This window comes from Rhea americana, unplaced genomic scaffold, assembly GCF_003343005.1.
Source record: "Rhea americana isolate MKP2758 unplaced genomic scaffold, rheAme1 scaffold_160, whole genome shotgun sequence".
In the NCBI taxonomy this organism is placed as follows: domain Eukaryota; kingdom Metazoa; phylum Chordata; class Aves; order Rheiformes; family Rheidae; genus Rhea; species Rhea americana.
In genome coordinates, this window is record NW_028185706.1 from 540635 (window position 1) to 562325 (window position 21691).

The 21691-nt window shown below is 37.5% G+C and overlaps 1 protein-coding gene across 2 annotated transcripts in view; it reads right to left on the reverse strand.

Annotated features, from left to right (window-relative positions):
• KCTD3 (potassium channel tetramerization domain containing 3) overlaps positions 1–17827 on the reverse strand; it is a 21925-nt gene extending 4098 nt beyond the window's left edge. The window contains exons 1-12 of one of the 2 annotated variants that reach the window (XM_085300120.1): positions 17773–17827; positions 16304–16349; positions 14749–14822; positions 14253–14311; positions 13995–14075; positions 13133–13273; positions 11773–11863; positions 9284–9474; positions 4838–4953; positions 1801–1888; positions 1539–1655; positions 298–468 (exon numbers count right to left, since the gene is read on the reverse strand). In XM_085300120.1, the coding sequence (XP_085156246.1) occupies positions 298–468; positions 1539–1655; positions 1801–1888; positions 4838–4953; positions 9284–9474; positions 11773–11863; positions 13133–13273; positions 13995–14075; positions 14253–14311; positions 14749–14822; positions 16304–16349; positions 17773–17801 (1204 nt within the window). In that variant the 5' untranslated portion in view covers positions 17802–17827. The remainder of the gene's footprint in view (positions 1–297; positions 469–1538; positions 1656–1800; positions 1889–4837; positions 4954–9283; positions 9475–11772; positions 11864–13132; positions 13274–13994; positions 14076–14252; positions 14312–14748; positions 14823–16303; positions 16350–17772) is intronic. The other variant, XM_085300121.1, reaches the window with a different exon arrangement.
• Positions 17828–21691: the final 3864 nt, after the last annotated feature.

Sequence of the window (21691 nt, forward strand, 5' to 3'; positions counted from 1 at the left end):
AAAAAAAAAAAAAAAATCACTTTCCCCCCCACTAATGGCAACCTTGGAATGAGACACAAGAAGTTAGTTGTTCTATTATCTGTTTAAATAAAACCTAGGTCTTTTAAATGCTAAAAGCTTTAAGAACTGTTCACTTTAAGAATGAGGGTTCAAGCAAATCTCACACAGAACTCTGGCCAACCCATTTCTATCATATGTGGGAATAAAGCAAGTTACGAGGTAACACATACAAGTATTTTAAGGGGCAGGAGGAGGGGAAAACCACCAATACAAACTTTCATGCAGAAGAAAAGTTACCTGACACAAGATGTTTCTCTGAGAGCATGATCTTCGTAACAGGGCTTCGATGAACTGTGAAYGTCTGAAAGAGCTGAGGTCCAGATCCTACTGTTTCAGGGTGCTGTACAATCACCCTCACTGCTCCAGAGCTGGTGCCATATGCAATCTCAATCCAATTGCCACTTACACCTACAGTGGGCAAGAAACACGTATGTTCCCCTCAGACAATAGAACCTGTCTTACTGGGGGCAAGAGAGTACTTCCAAGCTTCTACAATGAGAGGTACTTATTTTAAATATTATTCACTGTCCCCCCTCCATGAACAGAGAACAAGTCGTACCCTGAAAAAAAGTTTGTTTAGTTTCATACTATGCTCTTCAACTTTACCTTAACATCAGCCTTCCCTTCCATCCTTTCCCCCTTCCTGGAGGTTAAAGGAAGGCATAGAGAAAGTCATTTAAAGATGTTGTTCTACATTCCAAGAGGATATTTTGGCACTCTTCACAGTGACATGGTCAATATGTGCCACATACTGTTTACCTCTGCCTTAGTGGGAAGCAAACAGGAAAGCAACGCAATAACAGGGATGACTATAGTTAGAAAGGTCACTATGGTATCAATAAAGATGTGGGAATAAATAGTTCCTCCAAAACCTTTGGGAGAGGTTTTTCAATTTAAGAGATAGCAGTACAATGGTCACAAAAAAGTGCATAGACAGAACACAACAGCTGAACATCATTCAGTAGCTCTTGCTGTGTATCTAAATGGTTTTTACTGTATTGATTATAGGAAAGGTAGATGTCAAGGCAAGSTTCTCTTTTCCTCCTGCCCAATAACTCACAGTATTTCAGTGCATACAAGTCATAATTTAAGTGCATATCTTATGTAAAAGTGCTAAGACCAACAAACGTACATTATGTACAAGCACTGATGTACAAGCCATTATGTTATTACATTATATGTTAATGTATAATGCATTATGTACAAGCATACATGGACATATATCTAAAGCATATGCACCTATTTATACGTATGTACAAACGTACAGATTTGAGAGGGATACAGCTACTCTCAAGGTTCATCATTCATTTGAGGACAATTAAATACAGAAAATTGCATTGCTTACATGCAGTGCTATTGTGGCTGCTTTAACCCTGCTATGTTTCAACAGAAAAAGAAAAATCAGAAAGAGAAACGAAAGCATCTGTAACAGATCCTCACTGAGCTTCAAGAAACATCAACAAAAATACAATACTGACTTGTTTTAGGTGTGAGGTAGACACTGAGTGCTGTTATAGCATCATTGGAGGGATCATGGTACAATTCTGTCACTAGAAGATCATTGTCTTTCATTCGTAACGGGAACTTCTGCATGTCTGTGGGGAAGAGACAATTGTTCTTTTCACTGAATAGACAGTGTTGTTCTGATGTGGCTTAGAACAGCCAGACTAAAAAGTCTGTTTAGGAACAAAGCTTCCCAGTACCACTTCCTTTTTATTCTGCCCTGCCCCCATTTCTTACCTATATAATAGATAGAGCCATTGTTACATCCCAGCAGCAGAAAAGACCCAGCAGTATCATAGCTTGTGATAGGGACAACATCCTGAACCTAGTGCAAACAGAAGAAAAAAAAATCCAAGAAGTCGGGTTGCTCCTTCCTCAGTTTTCAGACATTTTGGGTACATTCTGTTAAAGACCACTTGAGTCTGGTACTGGCCTGAAGCTACTGTGAAGGCACACACACCTACAATGGGATTCTTAAAGTACTGCTGATAGATGCTTATCTGTGTTCCTCTAATAAATCAGATCTTTAAGTTATGGAGTTCATCAGAAGTGTGCACTCTGGACAACACAACTGACTATTGCTCTGGAGGATTCTTCTCCACRAGGAGGCATAAAACTTACTAAATGGTTGCAACTAAGCTTTAGGAGAGGAAGACTACCTTTTTCAATATCTAACTGATAATTCAGTGGCGTGAAGAAAGATCCTTGCTAATTATTGAAAAGAATTGCTATTCTCAATCTTAATGCCTTTATATAGCTCTTTTTCAGCTAACGCTGTTCAAACGTGCTATTCTTCCCATAGTCAGATCAACACTACACCTAATTAAATGAGGCATCAAACAATCTGATTCAACTCTGTTTCAAAAGATTTTTTCAGACTACTTTGAAGAAACAAGACAAGAGCAAAAGGACAAGAAACTAAAATCTCAGCATCTAAAYGTCTCTGAATCAGGGTGCAGAGTGCCTGTGGATGAAAGCTGTGTAAGGAAGCTCTCCTACCTGCAGAATGTTTATAAAACTAAGGAAGGCAGAAGCAGCCCATCCACAGATATATCAYTTTACTCATCCCTTGCAGATGTCATTATAACTGCAAGGAGAGTGCTAAGTAAGAGGATCCAAACGACTTCCATCAAGAACACCAGCCCTGTGTCCTGCAGAAGGTTCTACAATGCTGCCAACAGCAGAGATCGAACGACCGAGTCAGAGAGATCTGACAAAACGGAAGGAAGTCCTTTCTTCTGGAACAGAAATAGGGATACCAGAGGTGAAGTCAGAAATTGYACCTGCTGAGATGTAAACAATTCCTCTTCTACTAAGAAACAGAGCAACACTATAGAAGCCATTGGTAGAATACAGCCCRGGAGAATCCTCACTTAGCAATTGGAGTTTTTCTGTCCTATGCTATTGCTTCTATATTCTGTTACTTCATGTTCTTCAACACTAAGCATTCTGCTTCCTTTAAGCACTCCTATACTAAATATTTCATTGTCRCCATATCTAACACCCACAACCTCCTCTCCTTGTTGCATGCCACTGAAATATTGCCAGAGGAGTAAGTACTAGGGAAACCACCTTGGCTAGTCTGCTCAGATCTGCAAGAYTTTGAAAGGAGATGCCAAAACCAATTAGAGACAGAGGTCAGATTTATATCCTCAGGATGAACTGTATCAAATGCAAAAATCATAGCTTAAGGAAGGACAGCTGGCACAAAAATAAATCTTCTTAAAGTAGAGATCAGAAAAAGCAATTCTGAAAAAAGACAAAAAGGCATCAGGAAAGAAAACTTGAAACAAAACCAAAATCTTGGTCTGAATGGGGCATCGGCATACTCTGTTCTTCAAAATCGCTCTAACTGCAATGAGTATGATTACATTCAAAGCTCAAAGCCATGAGCAACTCGTGGAAAGCACTTATGCAAATATCAGGCATTCCCATGGGGCATTTGAAGATCAGAGGCACAACCCTGCCACTTCAGTACTTACAGGGTTCTTCTCCAAAAAGAATTTGTTTGAGGGAGATGAGAAAACCCTCATCTTCCAATAGGTTCTCCTCACTAATACAAAAAGTCTGTTGCAAAGAAGGCTCCCTGAAACTTTTCTTTAGAAAGGAACTATTCCCTTTCCCTGAAAAAACATATTTTGTGACATCTKGTGGTGTATACCCACTTAAAAATATTTTCTGCTCTTCAGTAAGAAATGCTTTCATCATCACARGAGTCAAACTGAGAAATATTACTGGAAACTGGAAAGCCTTCTGTGCCTCTACCTGGATAAAGAACACAGATGAATGGGACCACAGTTTTTATTCCTTATAACTTGCTCCTTTATTAAATATCAAATTCCAACTTGTCAAATAGCATTAAATTGTTTCTTAATAGAATATTTTACAAAGCTTCAATAGGTCTTAAAAAAAATGTTTTGTTTGAGACCAACTTCACATGTCCGTGTCTGCTGCAGAAGCAGCACTATCCTATGCTTATCATCTGTGTTATATGTTAACAGTACTGTCACTTAAGGGTTGAATCAAAGCTTAGTCAGGAAACATTGCTGCAGACACGGGAGAGAGCCCCAGGTCAGTTCTGCCTCTTGAGATTTGCAAGAAAATTTTTGGATTTTTATTGTGTCCAGTCTTTGTGCCACAAAGATGTACATCCGGCTGTGTTACAAGCTTTGTTAGTCACATGAATGCTCAACTCTTTTCTCAGGCTCATACAGACTCCAAGGATCTGTCTATTTAATATGCATTTTGACAGCAGGARTAAAGCCAGTACAGCCAAACGCATCCAGATGCAAGACACCAATCTTTCAAGATCATGTATATTTCTACTGAAGGAGAGACTCCCACTGCAAAACAGTTTTTGAGATCCCAGATATAAGACTCACTTTTTAATGYTTTTCCCTCCAGAAGGTGAAGAAAATCCCGATATAGTCCCCACAATTATTCTGCTATGCTTCTAGTGATTTTTTTTTTTTTTTACACAAATTTAATACAGCACAAGGAAGTTTAAATATACTCACAGATGACATTTATTACTCCAAAGTGCACCATGTCCTTTTATTTAAAAGCCTAAAAAGCATGTGTGGCAGTACCACCAAACAATTCAGTAACATTTTACCCAGAGGCACAGTACCCTGCTATCCAGGTGGCAGCCTCCGTAACACAGGTCAGGACTGAAAACAAAGTATTTCACATATTCTTTTATTCTCTTTTTACCAGAGTAATACGTCAGCTTATTAGGACTGATGCAGAAAGAAATTGCCTGAATTGAACACACCTGCCAGTGCTGAGTCACAGCATTCCACACTCCCACTTTCCCTGTATGGCTAGTAGCCACCAACTGGTTGCCAATGAAGAAGAGGGCATCTACAGGGACTCCAAGACTGAATACTCCTACAAAAAATGAAGAGTCTGTGAAGCTCATCTAAAATAAAGAGAAAAGAACAGTAACAATGGAATCTCTCTGCTATTATCATTTGTCACATTTGTTATTCTAGTAGRTAATGAATAGCCAGAAGTGGGTTCCCACTAGGTGATATACCATGCAAGAGGAAAACTGGATTCCATTAAATTGAATCACAGCATGATGTCATCTCTGCTGATGCAATCCATCCATTGCAGAAGAGAAAGGAGGCAAGAGAAACACGAGCTTATGTAAAATATGCCTTCCTTATTTTTTGATAACCACTTGTAATCCACAGTCTCAAATGGCTTTATACATCTTAAGGCATAAAAAATAACCAATTGAAGCAAGTAGGTTTTATTTTTTTTTTTAAATCTATGACTATGAAGTGTTATTAAAGAAGCAGTAATTCCACAGTTTTGCTAGATACAGCTTTGTGTCACATTAATTTTCAATTGCCCTCTRAAGTATTAGAACTTTCTTTTTTTCAAGTAAATTCAATAGGTGTAGTTTTAWAACAATTTTAGAAATTAATAAGGCTACAAGGTCTCAGCCCTATTCTGGAGAAAAGATCAAATAATCCTGATGCTATATTAGTTGAATATATTCCAATTTCTTTTTTTAGCAAAAATATTTGAACATCTGCATCTGAGCTGAAAAAAATCAGCAGCCTTCAAAAGTCTATTTTTTTTTCCTTTCCTTCTCTTTCTTGTCATCTAGAGATCTTTAAGTTGGGTTATAGTTCATGAGTAGAGAGAACAGGCTATTAAAATTAAATCTATATAGTTTTACCAATCATCACATACTATTCAATATCTCAAATATAAGACTTACCAGCAAATGCTGGCCTTCTAAATAGAGMAGTGGGATGCCAAGAACATTTCATTTGATAAAAAAACAAAACACTGAAAAATATGACAGGCACTGGTGATTATAGATCTTAACATCTGAGCTTTTTCACAACTCAAAGGCTCCTAACTACTAAGAAAACAATGTTAACCACTCTATCCTATCTTTCACCAAAATCTTCATTATTTGATCAAGAGAACTGCAAGTAAGGCTGAGATTCTATTATTTAACTAYGGAGGGGTGTGAAGATAGAGAGGGGAAAAGCAATCATTAGCTTACATCTTTCACTGTAATCTTGCCCAAATGAATTCTTCACATTTATAACCATTTCATCATGTAGTTCAGTGCTGGTAGGTTTACTAGCTTGTAAAGTATTACGACTTTGACAAATATATAAACAAAGCAAAAATAAGTCCAGCTTACTGAACAGTTAGACACTTAAAACAGTAGGGTGCTACCAACTCAACACAATTTGGAAGAGGCACCCCAGAGCAAGGATAGCTTCTGCTCATTATACAAACCGTAATTGGAATAGGTATGTTTATGGAAGCTCATATATTGCCTTTCCAAGGAATACACCCTCTCTTTGGAGTTTCCCAGTCTTATCATAGGTCTAATATGATTATTTTTATTCAGCTGTAAACCTGGATAGCGTACTTTATTTTGTACCATGTTACTTAAAAATTATCTCARACTAAAGAGGTTTGAGATCATTTCCAAGTTTGGCAGTCACACAGTCTTGTAAACAGCCTCTGCAAGTGACTCAGCCTGTAATTCCAAACTAAGTTGTAATGGCTGGTAAGTACATGCCCATCCTCTTTAGCAGTAAAAGTCATTACTATGGGGGATACATTACATTACCAAGTTTCACTCACAAGTTTCTTACTCTACATATCTACATCACTTCTCACTAACAGCCTCTAACTGSTGCAGCAGCACCAGTCTATAAATAAAGAATACCCTATAGCTTGAAAACTTCCTAATGTTATTTTGGACAAATTCAAATAAACAAAATGCCATTCCCAACCAAGAGGCAGCCCTCTGTTACACCCCATGAGTGAATCTCAGGAAGCTCAGTGTATACTTATGTTTTAATTAAGATGCTAAGCTGTTTTCCAGGGCACAAAATAATCATCTGATGCAGATAAGATTCAGTAGTACAGGGCACACAAAAAAGGCAATAATAAAAAAAAATTCACAGGAACAACAAGAATTGATTACTCCAGAGAAGGATGAGGTTCAAGGAAATCRAGAAAGACAGCTCGAATGGTCTGGAGGAATTTGAAGTGTCAGTCCTGCTTAGGTTCAACAATCTTGAGACCCATCCACAGAGGAGACAGTGCTATATGTAATGACAGGCTCCTGTCTTAAGGGCCCCTCTCAGTAAAATACGGCTTACAGCAGCAATCCAGCAGCAGTGTCTTATGTAAGTAATACTGAAAGGGAAGAGAGCACTCTGGGAGCACTCCGTAACAAGGATACCAGCCCTCACAATTTTCTGAGTATGGTGTTGCTAGGCTCCAAAGACTGTTTGGAACAAGTAGTTTCTTTCACAAGATGATAGCGATGTACTCTCTAACTCAAAGCAGGACTGCAAGCAGGTGCTACAGCAAGCATGTGCTACAACAAGAAAACAGGCAACTATATTTAAGTTACTGTTGAACACATACATATTCTAATCTGTTAAACCAAGCAGCATGACCTATTTAACCCAGAACAGGAACAGTACATTCTGGTTAGTGTTAGTCAGACTAAAGATTCAATCCTTTAGGCATATTTTTTCCACAGAGACTGAATGACATTTACTTTGTTTCACAAAGCCACTCCAGTGCAGTACAGCCTGTTTAGTAAAACTGCTTAAGTTTGTTGCCACATCTAGTCATAGTATGAGTTATCAGAACCTTATGATGTTGCCATGTTTTAGAGTTTTGATTTAAAGCAGAAGTCCACTTTGTTTTTGCATATCTTTATACTTCATTTCCAAAAATCTGGTATTTTACTTTATGTATCTCATTGCAAATCCTCAGACAACCCAAGCAGCAAAGTCAAGCCGGAAAACGGTGCTCCTACAGAAGGAGCAGAATAGCATAGTGCTTAAAGCAATRCTTAAATTAGTACAGCTGTTGTGCTAACTCTTCCCTGTCTAGTGTAAGATTTGGTCAAGGGGAGCTTAAGAGAAGAAAAGGATCCTTAGGTAGGATATTTACTCCATGCTAACAGAAATTTCACATTCAACTTAGTCACACATTTCATAGCTTTTTAAATAACATGGTGCATCCTTTTCTAATTTGCTGATTAAGTTTACATACAATATCTCTATGAATCATGAATAAGAAGCCAGTACTCAGTTGTACGACCTCTTGCAAAACCTTTGTATTTCCTTCTTTATAACTGACTTAGTGCTTCCATTCACTTCAATATAAAGAGAAGCAAATCAGTAACAAAATTAGAAAATGACGGAGCATCTTTAAAGCAAACTCCTCCTTTAAAGTAAAGGCAACTGTATCAAAACTTAAACTTGGTCATTTTGACTTTAATTAATGACCACATTAATTCTTACCACTTCAAGTATGTAGATATATCTGAATACCAATTAACTCAGCAGTCAGTTTCAGAGAAGTGTCTGCATAGGAAAATTGCCATCATGCTTTGTACTAAGCTTATTTAACATCTTATCACAGTATCTGCTGCCAGTGAAAACGCTGTTGCTAGCATAATTGCAGTGCTCAAACATCAGGGCYCAAGCTAGAGAAAGGTTCCCAGTACCATCCCCCCTTCACTGCCTCCCAAACTCGCTCTGTATTTGAATAGCAGTGAGTCAGATAAAACCATCAGATCAGTACCGAGGAACATTTACTTCTGAAAATCTCTTCTTGCTGTTTTAAAGCCTYTCTTATTATGTGTCCTTCAGTGCCAAGGAGTACAAGCTCTAATTCCTTAATACTTTGGGCAGTAGAGTGTGCTTTTTCCCTACCTAGACACCCAAGTTATAAAAAGAACAAAATATCTTCTTCCAGATTCCATTTACGAACTACATTTGACAGAAAACTGTAAAATATGGCTTTAATAAGACAAAGGCAAGGAATGAGAACTACTCGGTATCCATAGCTTGACATGTCAGAAGCTTAGTTCTTCTATGCCTAGGTTTGAATGTAAATCCAGTGAAAAGCTTTAAATCTAATTTGCATCTTCATATAAAAACCTCAAACTAAACTAAGTAGTAACTGTTAGTCGGTCTCTGCCCAGCAAAGGGACCACTTTATTACCCCTCTTCTTGATTTTAAGAAAGCATTCTTCTAGTAAGACACAGAAGAAAGGTAACATGCTCCAACACRTTGCTGTACTGCGTTTTGTTTTGTCACTTTGGTAAAGTGCTTACTGAACGTTATTGATTCCTCAAAATAAGTTAATGGTGGTCTTTCTGATAAAGAAACCAAACCAAACAAAACAAAACCAAGCAATTACACTTACCAATTTCACTGCCACTGCCACCATCTTGAATGCTCCACAAGATTATGCTGCTCTCCGAGGCAACTGCAACCATCTTATCCTTGTCTCCGTGAGGCCCTCCAACCACCTTAGCATTGAGAGCCACTCGCTCAATTGTCCAGTCCAGATAGGGACTCGTGAACACCTGCTGCCACCCAGAAGACTCTTTGATTCTGAAAGGGTGAAGGCAGGGAAGGAACAAGGAGCAGAGATTAGACATCCAGAAACAGACTACTAAATTCCAGTCTGACCCAATGTAGATGTTCCAGTCTTACAGGCTAAGCTACAAAACATCAAGTTTGAAATTCTAGTTAAATATGCATATACATATATATAAAATATATAAAAYATTGTAAGAAGACATAATACTTTTTTCCATTTTTTTTCCATTCTTTTTATTTCAGCACTGCATCTTAGCTGAAGCATCACAGACTGTTGTGTTCTAGCCATGCAGCATACAAAAGTGACTTAAGAGCAGGACTGCAATATCCATAAACCTTTGAATGCAACCAGGACATTCTGATAAGCTTCATGACTAGATTTTTAAAACTTCAACAACAATACTTCAAGTGAAAAAAAAACACTATTTTTAAGTTGCAGTGTACTTTGTCATAGCTTTTTAATAAAACAACAATCTTAAGTATTTAAATAGCATCTGCTACAAGCAACCTAAAAGATCACAAAACTAAATATATAAATATACTTCATTTCTCTCTGCATGGAATTCACCGTCTACTCCATTAAAAACTACCACTTTGAAAAGTGATTCTGGCTAAAATTCAGCTGTTGCTTTTACAGTAAAACAATTTTCATGAGAATCTTAAAAAAAAAAAAAATCACATCATTTGACTGAGGCCTGCAGAAACAAGCTACATTTAAATTCGTGGGTATAGGGAAGTAGATTTAAGTATCTGCTCTCTCCTCAAGGATTACTCAAAAAAGTTTTGGCAAGTTCACCTGTTAAGCAATAAGAAACAAACAGGTAGTAAGATATAGTAATAAGATATAGTACAGAACAAAAAATGTCAGTTACCAAAAGCCGTTTAGGAACAGAGAGAAAGAAAAATTCCACCATGATATTCCTAGAGTTCCTTCAAGTTCCAGAAGGAAAACTAGTCAGTCAAGACATGACTGCTACCTCCAGTCATTATGAAGAAAAGCAACATTTCAAATTGGCATATTGACCTGTGCTTTCTTACAGCAGCCACTGAATTTTGACACAGCCTTCATCAAAAGCATCACTAATGACTTAGTGAGATTTACTACTGTTGAACTTAAGTAGATTACCAAGCAGGAAAGAGGTGGAAGTTTTCATTTACATGAGCTAGCGTACAAAGAAAACAGTCAGATATAAAATCCTAAGGAGGGGAAAATTACCACAAAGGCAATAGCAAATCACTGTTCCTCTCAGGTCAAGCCATATCAAGTATAACTGAGAACAAAACTTTACATAAGGTAAGTGAAACCACATTTAGCACATATTACAGCAAAATGAATTGCAGTGATGAATAAAAGAAAAGTTGCATGCAATTTAAGTGAGTTTGTATTCAGTATGGTGCAAAAGGCAAACTATAGCTTCAACTTGGCAACAACCAAAAAAAAAAAACCTTCATATTTCTTTCATCCCTTCAGTTTCTGATCACTCTGCAACAGCAATGTTAGGGGTTTTTTGGTAGCAGTTCTTCTTAAACCATTATCTTCTATTGAAAAGAGRATCATCATTAAAAATCAAGACTACTAAATGTGAACTAAAGAAAATAGCTCCTGTAATATAAAGCCTGTACTTATCTTCACATGATCTTAAGAACTACCCAATTTGTAAACAAGACATTTAGAGACACTCTTCACTTCGCTGCCATCTACATGAGGCAGCAAATGCTTAATAGTTCCGCTACGCCAAAAGCCCTAGAGTTTAGGACCAGGTTGCCAGGCATACAGCAGAAACCAATGAACTGTTTGAAGTTCTTTCATACTCCTATGTGCCATACTTCATAGACTGTATTCAAATCCATTTAGTAGAAAGAACTTTTTAAATGAATCTTGCAGAAATAACTCTCAAGTCTGCTTTAAAAGAAATACTATTTGCCAGTTAAAGTAACAGCCATTCTCTCCTCCACAAAGGTCTGACTCCAGAGTCCAAATCTAAATTGTTAGATAAAAGATTTGGGGGTAAAAGAAAACTAGTAACGCTTCAGTTAAGACCATTATTCACCAATTCATTTTGCAGGAAAGCCCATTATTCATCAATTCATTTTGCAGCAACATGAAGAATTAACATGAAAGTAGTAAAATTTAAGCTTGTATCAAACAGTTTTACATGCGCAAGAGTGGCAATTCATATTTATAGCATACTGAATGCACGTGATCTACTGTCAAGTCATAGTAAACCAATTTGCTATGACAAGTCTCATTAAGAAGTTTATCCCAGTTTTATTGGATTTCTGAAACAAGACAAACRACCATGTTCATACCTGTAGCAAACAGCAAAATGGGCATATGCAGCTACTATCCAATTGTGGTGGCCAGCTACTATCAGAACTTTCCGTGGATCCACAGGGAATCCTAAAAACAGCAATAAAACTAAAGTCAGTCAAGTGATAGGTATTAGAGAAAAGATGAGCACAGACATTCAGAACAGGACAGAGCTCTTCACTGGGATATTCAGCAAAAACTTTGAATCTGCTGAAAAAGTTTCTCAACAAACTTTTCATTATCTAATTGGCAACACTCCTCATAATTCTTACAACTATTATGGTTCCTGACATAGAAAGACGACTTTAATCTTAGTCACTAAAATCAAAAGTGCTCCTAAGGAGAAAGAGGCAAGCACATTTTTTTTTTTTTAAGAGCCAAATTGACTTAAGGGTGGGGTGAGGGGGAAAGAGGCTTGTTATCAAGAAACAATGTCCTCTTTCATGAGARTCCTTTCCAAACAGTTTGTGCAATCCTGTATTATTTTGTCCTAGACTGTTAAATTAATATTTGCAATGCTTCAGAATACCTATAACTTCTGCATTTAACATCTTGTAGGAGGATGCCCGTTTCCCATCTATAGCTGAATTAAGTTTGACAGAACTGCTGGATGGAGCTCAACTCAGTGTTTGTGACAGCTCCCCAAGTTAGCCTTGATCATCTAAAGAATTGAGTCTTAAAGATTGCACCTCCAGTCCCCCTTTCTCCATAAGGGAGACTGGAGCAACTTGGAAGAAGCAGCAGCAACTCATATCCAAGGCTAGTTTTGTATTACCTGCATCTTTTAACGTACTCAGGATTTCCCTAACATAGTTTCAACTTACAGGAGTATTCATAGAAACACGACACTAAGAGCATCATTTTGCTTGCAAAGTCAAAAGGTAAGAAATGACCAAATTCAAGCCTATACTGTTTACAGTTTTTATGTATTTTATATGGAAGCACTCTGTATAGTCAAACAACTGAAGGCTAGCATTGCCCTGAAGAATCTCGACTCCTGCAAGGAAAGATGTACCATTAGAAAGGACAAGGTGCAAGAGCAGGAAGGAGGTTCGTGGTACTGCACTAAGACCCAAGAGACTCTGGCTTAGTTATTTTTTCTCTTGGCTTCCAGTACAGTGTAGGGCATTTGCCTAATGGCCATATTCAGGCTGCATGAGTAACCTTCATCCGCCTTTCCTTCAATCTAATGTCCTGATTGTGCAGCATTGAGTCCTAAAGACTGCATATGAAAGAGCATTTAACTTAAATAACATTTTAAGATCAAGCTAACATAGAGCAGACTGAAACCAGAAATAGCTGCTCAGTTTTTATTCCCCAATGGCAATATGTTTGGACTTTAAAATCTACATTGCTCACCTAGTCTGACTGTACTTTCCCCAGTGCCAGTGAGGGTAGGTTGGACACCACCACCACGACTCTCATTCTCAGTGCCGTTTTGACCAGTTCTAACATCAGCCGGTAGCCCAGTAGTATTATTTATTTTGCGATTGGGAATGCCTATAAAAGAGAGATGTTTTTTCCCACTCCATGAACTTTAGCAATTTAACAGATACCTGCTCATTTTCAAAGTATAGAATTAACATTTGTGCATTTTGATCCAAAGTCTAGTTCAGCTGCTACAAAAACTAAGCCACACCTAATCACTGAAATAGAAAATGTTCTTGYTCCCCACCTTGACATACATAGTTTGAAGAACTACCTTAGAAAAAAAAACTCATCAACCATTGGCTAATTCTCACCTAGTCTTCAAGTTAAGACACAGTGTTCGTCTCTAAACAGGAGTAAATACCTAACATATACTCATTGTTAAGGAACAATCTCTTGCACYGATATGCCATCTACTGACATGACATAGGGCATCTCAAGTAACACTACCTTTAGAAAGGAAAACGCACTCCATGTTGATAACATTCAACCAAAATGTACTCAAGAATCTGCAGTCTGGTCTAATATCAATAACAGTTTGTTTGGTATTAACATACTACTTCCATCTAGCACTTTAAACTTGCCATTTCATACAGCATACAGGCATAAGTCTTGTTCTTAAATCAGAACCACATCCAATTCTTTGGACATGTTTGCAGGATAGCTTAAGCTTTCAGTAGGAGAGTCTTCTCTGGACAGTTTGACAGCTTGAATAAATACTCTGGCCAGTCACCCCCACAGAATAAAGCATTAAGTGATTGGAAGCAGTATCAGAGTCAGAATAGAAAAATACCTGGAGGAGGCAGGTAGCCATGAAAGAGGACACTGCCACAAGATGAGCGTTCCAGTTCTTCACATAGAAGCAACCTTCTTACTGAGGGGAAAAAGGAGATATGGCTATAGCTTTACTTCCCCAGGAGACACTGTTATTTCAAACAACCTCATGTATCAGTAAATTTGAAAGTCTTCAGGATCACAGCTGTCCAGAATTTGCGAGTCATTTTAGCTGTATCAAATAGAAGATGATCTCATATAAAAATAATTTACCTACCTAAAGGAGTGATTCCATAGAATTCAGCTTCATGCCTGAGAACATTAATACTCACTCCCCTAGAGAAGAAAACCAAAAAAAGGATATAGTTAGATAATACCTTGAATATAACTTTTTAAATATAATTAAGACAATGTGAATTTCAAGCTAACAGTTTAGAATCACTGCTAGACATCATGAATAATTTGATCCTTATGAGACTTCGAATAATCTTAATATTAGTTATCTTTGATTAAAATAAGGATACAAGAACAGTAAAGAAATGCATTGCCAACAGTAGTTTAAATTATAAGAATCCAGTAACAAAATATAATGCTAGTGTCTCTGCCTCCATCATGTCATATGCAATCCTTAAGACATAGGCTTAGATCTATGAGGCAGGTCAGTCATATCAGGCATCCAAGTAACTGAGCAGAAATGAATAATTTCCATTTAAAAAAGTTCTCTAATGCATCTGATCAAATTAATCTTAATTTAAAATAATTAGAGCTCTTACCTTAAGTCTAACTCTTTTGTGCGAAGAAAATTTAAAATGGGTGCAAATGCTGCTGGATCTCTATCAATAAATATCTGTAAAGGAAAAAAAAAGCAGTACTTTTAGCATTATTATAGAACAACTATCAAGCATACAGTTCTGTAATAAGCATGAGAGAAGAAGTTGAGGCAGTCAGATAAACAAAACCCAAAGTATCAAGACAATTGCTTTGCTCTTATTCTTCTACCATCTACTATTACAGCATTCTGATGTACAAGCACTGCTGCAAATAGGTAACACTTGTTTTTAAAACTGTATTTTTTAAGTACTGACGACTCCATGGAGTCAGTGGGCACTGCCACTGATCTTTCTGTAACATGCTCAGAATGAAGTAAGTGTTATATAAGACCTCAAGATAGATCCAGACTTAACTTTTTCATCCAGACAATTATCATTCCAACTACCACCATGCTTTTAGGAAAGTATTTGTGTGCCTCACTATCATTCAACAACAATGTTGTTACTGYAGCTTCCCTTTTAGGAATATCATGCACACAGACTGAAATGGATATATATACACACACATATATACACATAAATACATATATTTGCCAACAAAATCCGAACAGCTACACTTACACATCAAAAGTGCTTGACTACATRCAGAATAGCTATCAAAGGAAAACTACTCCTCTCTGCGATATTAGAACTGCCATTTTTGCTTTTTAAAAGCAGCATAGTTGCTGTCTCTGAACAGTGCAGAATGAGCACAAAAATATGCACATTATCCCAGTTTCACTTATCTTAGAGTGAACATGAGAACCAAAAATTCCAGAGATGTCATCAACTTTCATGAAAGCATAGAGTCCAGACTGTGGCAACAGGACACACAAGTAGTGATGCCTGCAAGAGACCCTTATTCTGTGCTAATCAGAAGTTAACACTTCTTCAGCAAGAAAAAAGAAAACACTCCTTTTTGATATTTTAAGTACATACATAGAGGTATAAACAAATCAAGTACTCCCAAATAATAATTTTACCATACAATAGCAGGAACACTTTGGCAGCCAGCCTCTAAAATTATAAGAAAGAGGACAGCATATTTTGTACTGAATCTTCACTCTTTGCAACAGAAAAAATGGAAAATACATAGTAACATTTTCAAATGGTTTTAATATTTCTTATTTTCCTCCTATTGAAATGATAAGGGCCAAAATAGGCAAAAAGAATTGGGTCAAGTCTACATGAATATTACTCTTCATGGACTTTGAAGCAGGGATGGTGCTGTTAAGAATTTTAAATGTAGACTTCTGCAACACCACTGTTAGTGGTTATGTAATACAACATTGACAGCRAAAACACCGGCAAAAGCCAAAATAAGTTTTAAAAAGCTAGAAGTACATGTATTTTTCATTTATTTGGCCATTCGTCTACCATGCTTTTAGCTGTTATATACTGACTCAGGCAGTAGATCTCTACTAATAGGAACTAGCACCCACAATTACTGTTTTTTAGGAGAGAACCTAACTAGAAACAAACATTCATTTAATGATATATCAGTATGTTTATTACTCACAGCACCAGTTTCATCCTTCAGTGTTGAAATTCTTCCACTCAGCAAACTAAAACAATGGAAATCTTAGTTAGATGTCATGTAGAGAAGTATTAAATCACAGACATACCAATACAAGATAGCAACACTTTCAGTCAGTCAGTTTGATCTATTTGTGTACTGTATGTCTCATTTTGGTAAAACAGTGTAGCTAAGTAGAGAAGAAAACTGCCTAGGTGAGGGAAAATGCTGGTGGTAGGGGAGATTTTTCCTGAGTAGAAGAGCTGTGCACATTCACTGAAGGAAAGTGCAAGACCTGCAACGTAAGTATCTTCAGATTCCTGAAGAAAACAGACACAGAACCTGGCCTGACAGGATGGAAAAGTCTTCCCAGGTATCTGAAGAGGGCTGTATAGTTTGTTAAAAATCTAATAAACCAGTAAAAGCTGGTGAAGTAAAAAGGATGCTTTCTGCAAGGACTTACTGGGCAAGAATGGGATGGGTTCCTATGCTATTTTATTTCAGATCTTCTCCCCACTAGATCAAAGTGCTCCAAATCAGTGCAACACAAAATACCAAAACCTAATTTTACAGATGAGAAGCAAACACACTAAGGAAAAGGTCAACAGCTTTACTTTAAGACTCCATCTGACTCTAGATCACAATAACATGATTTTTCAATGGTGTGTTTTAGGATAATTACTAAATGACTTTCAGAATGACCTGCTTGGGTAGTCCACTTAGCGCAGGGAAATAGCAAGGGACTTCTTCCTTGTGCTTTTTCTTCCATATCTTACAGMAGGTGACATCTCCCTGGCATTCTATCTACCTGCATATTTCAGTATAACAGCAGCAGATGCTGCTGCTATCCATGTCAGCTGCCAGGCTTTACTGGTAAAGAGATYTGGAGTACAAAAATTAAATATAAGGAAGCATAGCTAGCAGCCAGGTTTTAGCTTTTCTTTTATTTGTTTGGGATTAACTGTGATGATAGGGGTACAGCATGAAATTACTAGGTTACAAACAGTAAACACCACTACCTACAGAGGCAATGACAGTAGTAATATAAAAGTTACCAGAAAGAGAGGCAATAATCCAAAAGCTTCTGTACCATGCGCTGAAACCCTCAAAATGAGTCAACTCAAGGTACAGCAATAATTCAGAAAAAGCCAAAGRCAATGTTACTACATAACATTGCGTTAAGATCAAAAGTGGCAACATAATAATAAAGCATCAGTGGTGTCTTACTTTAGTACATATTTGGAGTCTTATTTCCACAGTATGCCATCTAAAAAATGGCAACTCTTCAGGTGAAGGTGAAGTTGCCATAGCATTATTAAAGACAGAAGATGCCTTTTGTATGACAGTTATTTCAAATGAATTTACTCCATTAGTTGAGATAGGGAAAAAGAATTCACTGCTTAAGGAACAGATTAAGAATTGAGAATAACATTTATTTGTCTTTGCTTAATGTAAAGAAATATTRCAAATACCTGGAAAAAAAGGAATCTGGAATCCACATCAGTGTTTGTCTTGAAGTGCTGAACCTRGAGGACCAAAGTTACAAGTTAAGAATCAGCTATAAAATTGGGAAGAAAATATGCCCTCCAAACCTGCTATCAAACGGTTTTGGAAAGTTTCAGACAGTTCAAATGCCTGTACAAAAWCTAAGAGATAGCAGCTCCTTCGCACAGATTATTTTTAACCATGAAGCCTGAGTATCCACAGACCCCCAAGAGCATCATTCATTATGTTTGTAATGCACTGTCCCAATGCCCTGTCCTCCATGGTTCTCCTATTTTTCAAGATAAACTTACATTTTATTATCTCTCTTTTTTTCAGCATTTATCAGCCATGCACTACATCTGACATTAACTACATACTATTCTAAGATACTCAAAAGTGCTACACAGTGCACTGCAAAAGACTACAACAAGCCTTGAGTTAATATTTTACAATTCTAACTATCTACAATTTTGCTCTTCGGACCCTCTGAGGGCCCCAAAGAATATTTACTTTGGGGCGATATGACTAGTAAGAATATTTACACTGAATTATATGATAGTATGAGATATTACAAATTATAGTATCATTTATAACACCAGACAGTGTTCTACATAGTAAATAATTATGAACTCACTTATACTCATTCTGTTTATGACTTAACATGAAGGAAGACTATTGTATTAGCAACTTTGAAAATGAATTCATGCTCAGCACAGGATTTCTGAATGTACATACCCTCTTAACAGTATCATGACTACGAAATTTTGTTTCCCATTAATGAAGAAGTTACAATAAGGAAATGCAAAGGTAAAATTCTACGAAGATCTTCCCACATAGTACAGGAATACCTTGAAATATTGGTTTTATAATTAAAATACTTCATTATCATTTATCTAGTTTTCAGTGCCTGTATTTCCTACTTTTGAGGCAGAAACCTTCCTCCCACAAAGTATTACTTCATACCACCATAAGAAACAAAAGTTGTATGGAACTACCASGCTACATAAAACACTGATTGTGTAGCAGCTCTCTGCAAGCATAACAATGCCAAATCTGTTCCCAACAGAAAATCTACAGTATCAGCGTTCTGAGCAAAAACACGCACAGTTTTTTCTACCAAAAACAAATGAAAACAGTTTGCCATTTAAATGGAAATTCTCTTCTAATTTCTCACTTGTGGTTTTGCTAGGACATAACTTTTAGATCAGTAATACAGCTAATTTTCCTTCTGTATTTTAAGAGTAATATGATTTACTTAACATGTTACAATTTATGCATAAATAGAAAGTAAGAAACATATATTAGTTACTTAAAATTATCAAAGATAGTTACAGTGTCTGGATTAATGAGGACCACCAGTTGGCCTTTAAAAATTCTTCAGGAACTGAAGAGTTTTATTGTGTGATTGCTTATTTTTCAATATTTTTACGCTTTCAGATTTTTTTTATTTTTACAAAAAATTCAAAGTATGTATTGTTTCCCCAGGAAGGTTTGTACAGGAAGAAAGGTATGGACAAAGCACTACAACCATAGCTAACTGACACTATCTATAAAACTGAATGACAAATATTAAATTTATTCTGAAGCAACAAATGTCTGATATAACCACAAATGCTTTTGGGATCTTTGAATAAATGTTTGATGTTCGAGGCCATGATGTTCCTAACTTCTCAGTATAAGGAATTTCTGACCTGGAGGCATATTTGCATTTAGACAGTCAACAATTCAGAAGTTTTTGGAGTTTTTCTGTTTTTCTGATCAGTTGGGTTCCACCCTAGCATTTCCAGGACACTTAAAGAACTTAATATCAAAACATTCAGGACTAGAAGATGTTCCAGAAGAACAAGCCACACAATTAGGAAGACTGGGGGGGGGGGGTAGAAAAAGTAAAAGATCAACCTCCCTTTCCTTGCAAATTTATTGCTTTGTAAAGTCAATGGTTTCAGATAGGACTAAATCACAGATAAAAGACAATCCTTGCACTACGATACTAGCTTAGTGAGCAATACCTCATACTAATATATACTTTAAAACTTTTAAAATATTTAGCATTAATCTGCATAAGTAATAAGATACAGTATTCCTTTCTAGGACTCAGCAGGAAGCATGGATACCAATATTACACATGCAAATGTATGTGCAGCACCATACAGCTGAGCATGCAGTGGTCAGATTAGAAAAGTCGCTCTAGGGAAATCAGCCAAACTGAGCGCAATAACCTCAAATACGTGGAAGCATGTGGCAGCCTACACAGTTACTCCAAAGACAATACAGACAATTGGAGAGTGACACACTTAAGCACTGGTTATAAAACAACCAGTTTCATACTCTATCACCCTTGTAGAAAGTTAACTAGAGGGAAGWAGAGTCAAAAGAATTCACTGTCAAGTCTGTTACAGTAATTTCTCTAAACTCCAACTCACAAGAGGCTTCTGCTCCCAGCCTAGGAAGGCAAGGAAGTTGAGTGCTGTTGCTCCAGCTCATTCTGGAGTAATTGCCCAGAGCAGCAATGCTCTGGCACTCACCCAGAGCAACTGGAACCTCACTTCAGAGCCACGGAAAGTCTAGTCAGCCAGGGTCCCCTGTACCAGATCCTCACAAGTACAATTGATATCACAGACTGATACAAGGGCTAATTTTGCCACTTCTCACCCAGATATCCAAAARAAAAAAAARTAAGAGTTTCATGTTTCTAATATAGGTGCAAAGAACTAAGGAAAAGGAAACGTGTATACCCCATGCTGGCCCATTTGCCATCCAGATCATCCACTGCTATCTCAGCTGCTAGCTTGGAATCATTTTCCTTTGGAAGCTGAATATACTAGGTCAGATGCATCTTTCCAAGAAGATGGGCACTACAAGGGAAATTTAGCTTGCGGAGGACCAAAACTTGTTGTTGCAGCCTGCTCCCCTCTTAAAAGGGAAATGTTGATGCACATATTTCCTACTCCTTACATCCAAATACGATAATGTTGACTAGAATCTAAACTAACATGRGATTAAACTACGCAACTAAAAATTAAATACATACATTTGTTAGTTTGCCTTATTCTTCACACTTTTTTTTTTTATGTAGGCAAGCCCCCTGAGGGCATGCATTTCTTCCCTTATTCATGCCCTGTGCATAACTCTCTACTCTCTGTAAGAGGCATTTAACAAATAAGAACAATTTAAAACATGGTCTAAGATTAAACCATATTTGTGACTCCACACTTGACAAAAATCTAGAAAGGTGAGCTATAATTTAGAGACAGAGTTGGCTGAAGTACTTTATTCAATGTGACATGAAACCGGGTCCAAGTCAATGTCAAAGTTATTCTGAAAGCATCACTATAGGCCAGTCTGCCTATTTGAGGTACAAGCAGCTTTTCTGGCTGAAGCAGGTTTCCAAAGTCTTGTTATAACAAAGGCAATATAGGACAACTTTTACAACAGCCTCCTTTAAGAAAGGCTGCAGCACACAAGTTGGTTATAAAAAATTCCATCTTCTGTGCAACGCAATAAATTTCTTAAAATAGGACAATTCTTACTACAGAAGGTTTCAGGCTGCGCACTCAGGAGGGCACATTAGCCTCTGTTTTTACTAACTACTGTCATATGAATGATTTTGTCCCTAAGCATTTTGATGGGAATACTCGCGCTATTTATCGTGGTGATCGTCACTAAAGCAGTCCACAGTTCTTGTCACAACCTGCCAAAAAAAATATATTTCTCCTCTTCCACGCCGCAACGTGAAGCTTCTTTGAGGACGCTCTCCGGCCTCCCCCTCGCCCCACGCCGGCGGCGCCAGCCCGGGCACGGCACTCCCCGAGCAAGGCCGCGCACGGAGCCCCGGCGGGCCGCTGCCCGCGGCGGCCAGGACCAGCCGGGACCGAGCAGCCCCCGCGCCGGCCTAGCGCCGGGCGA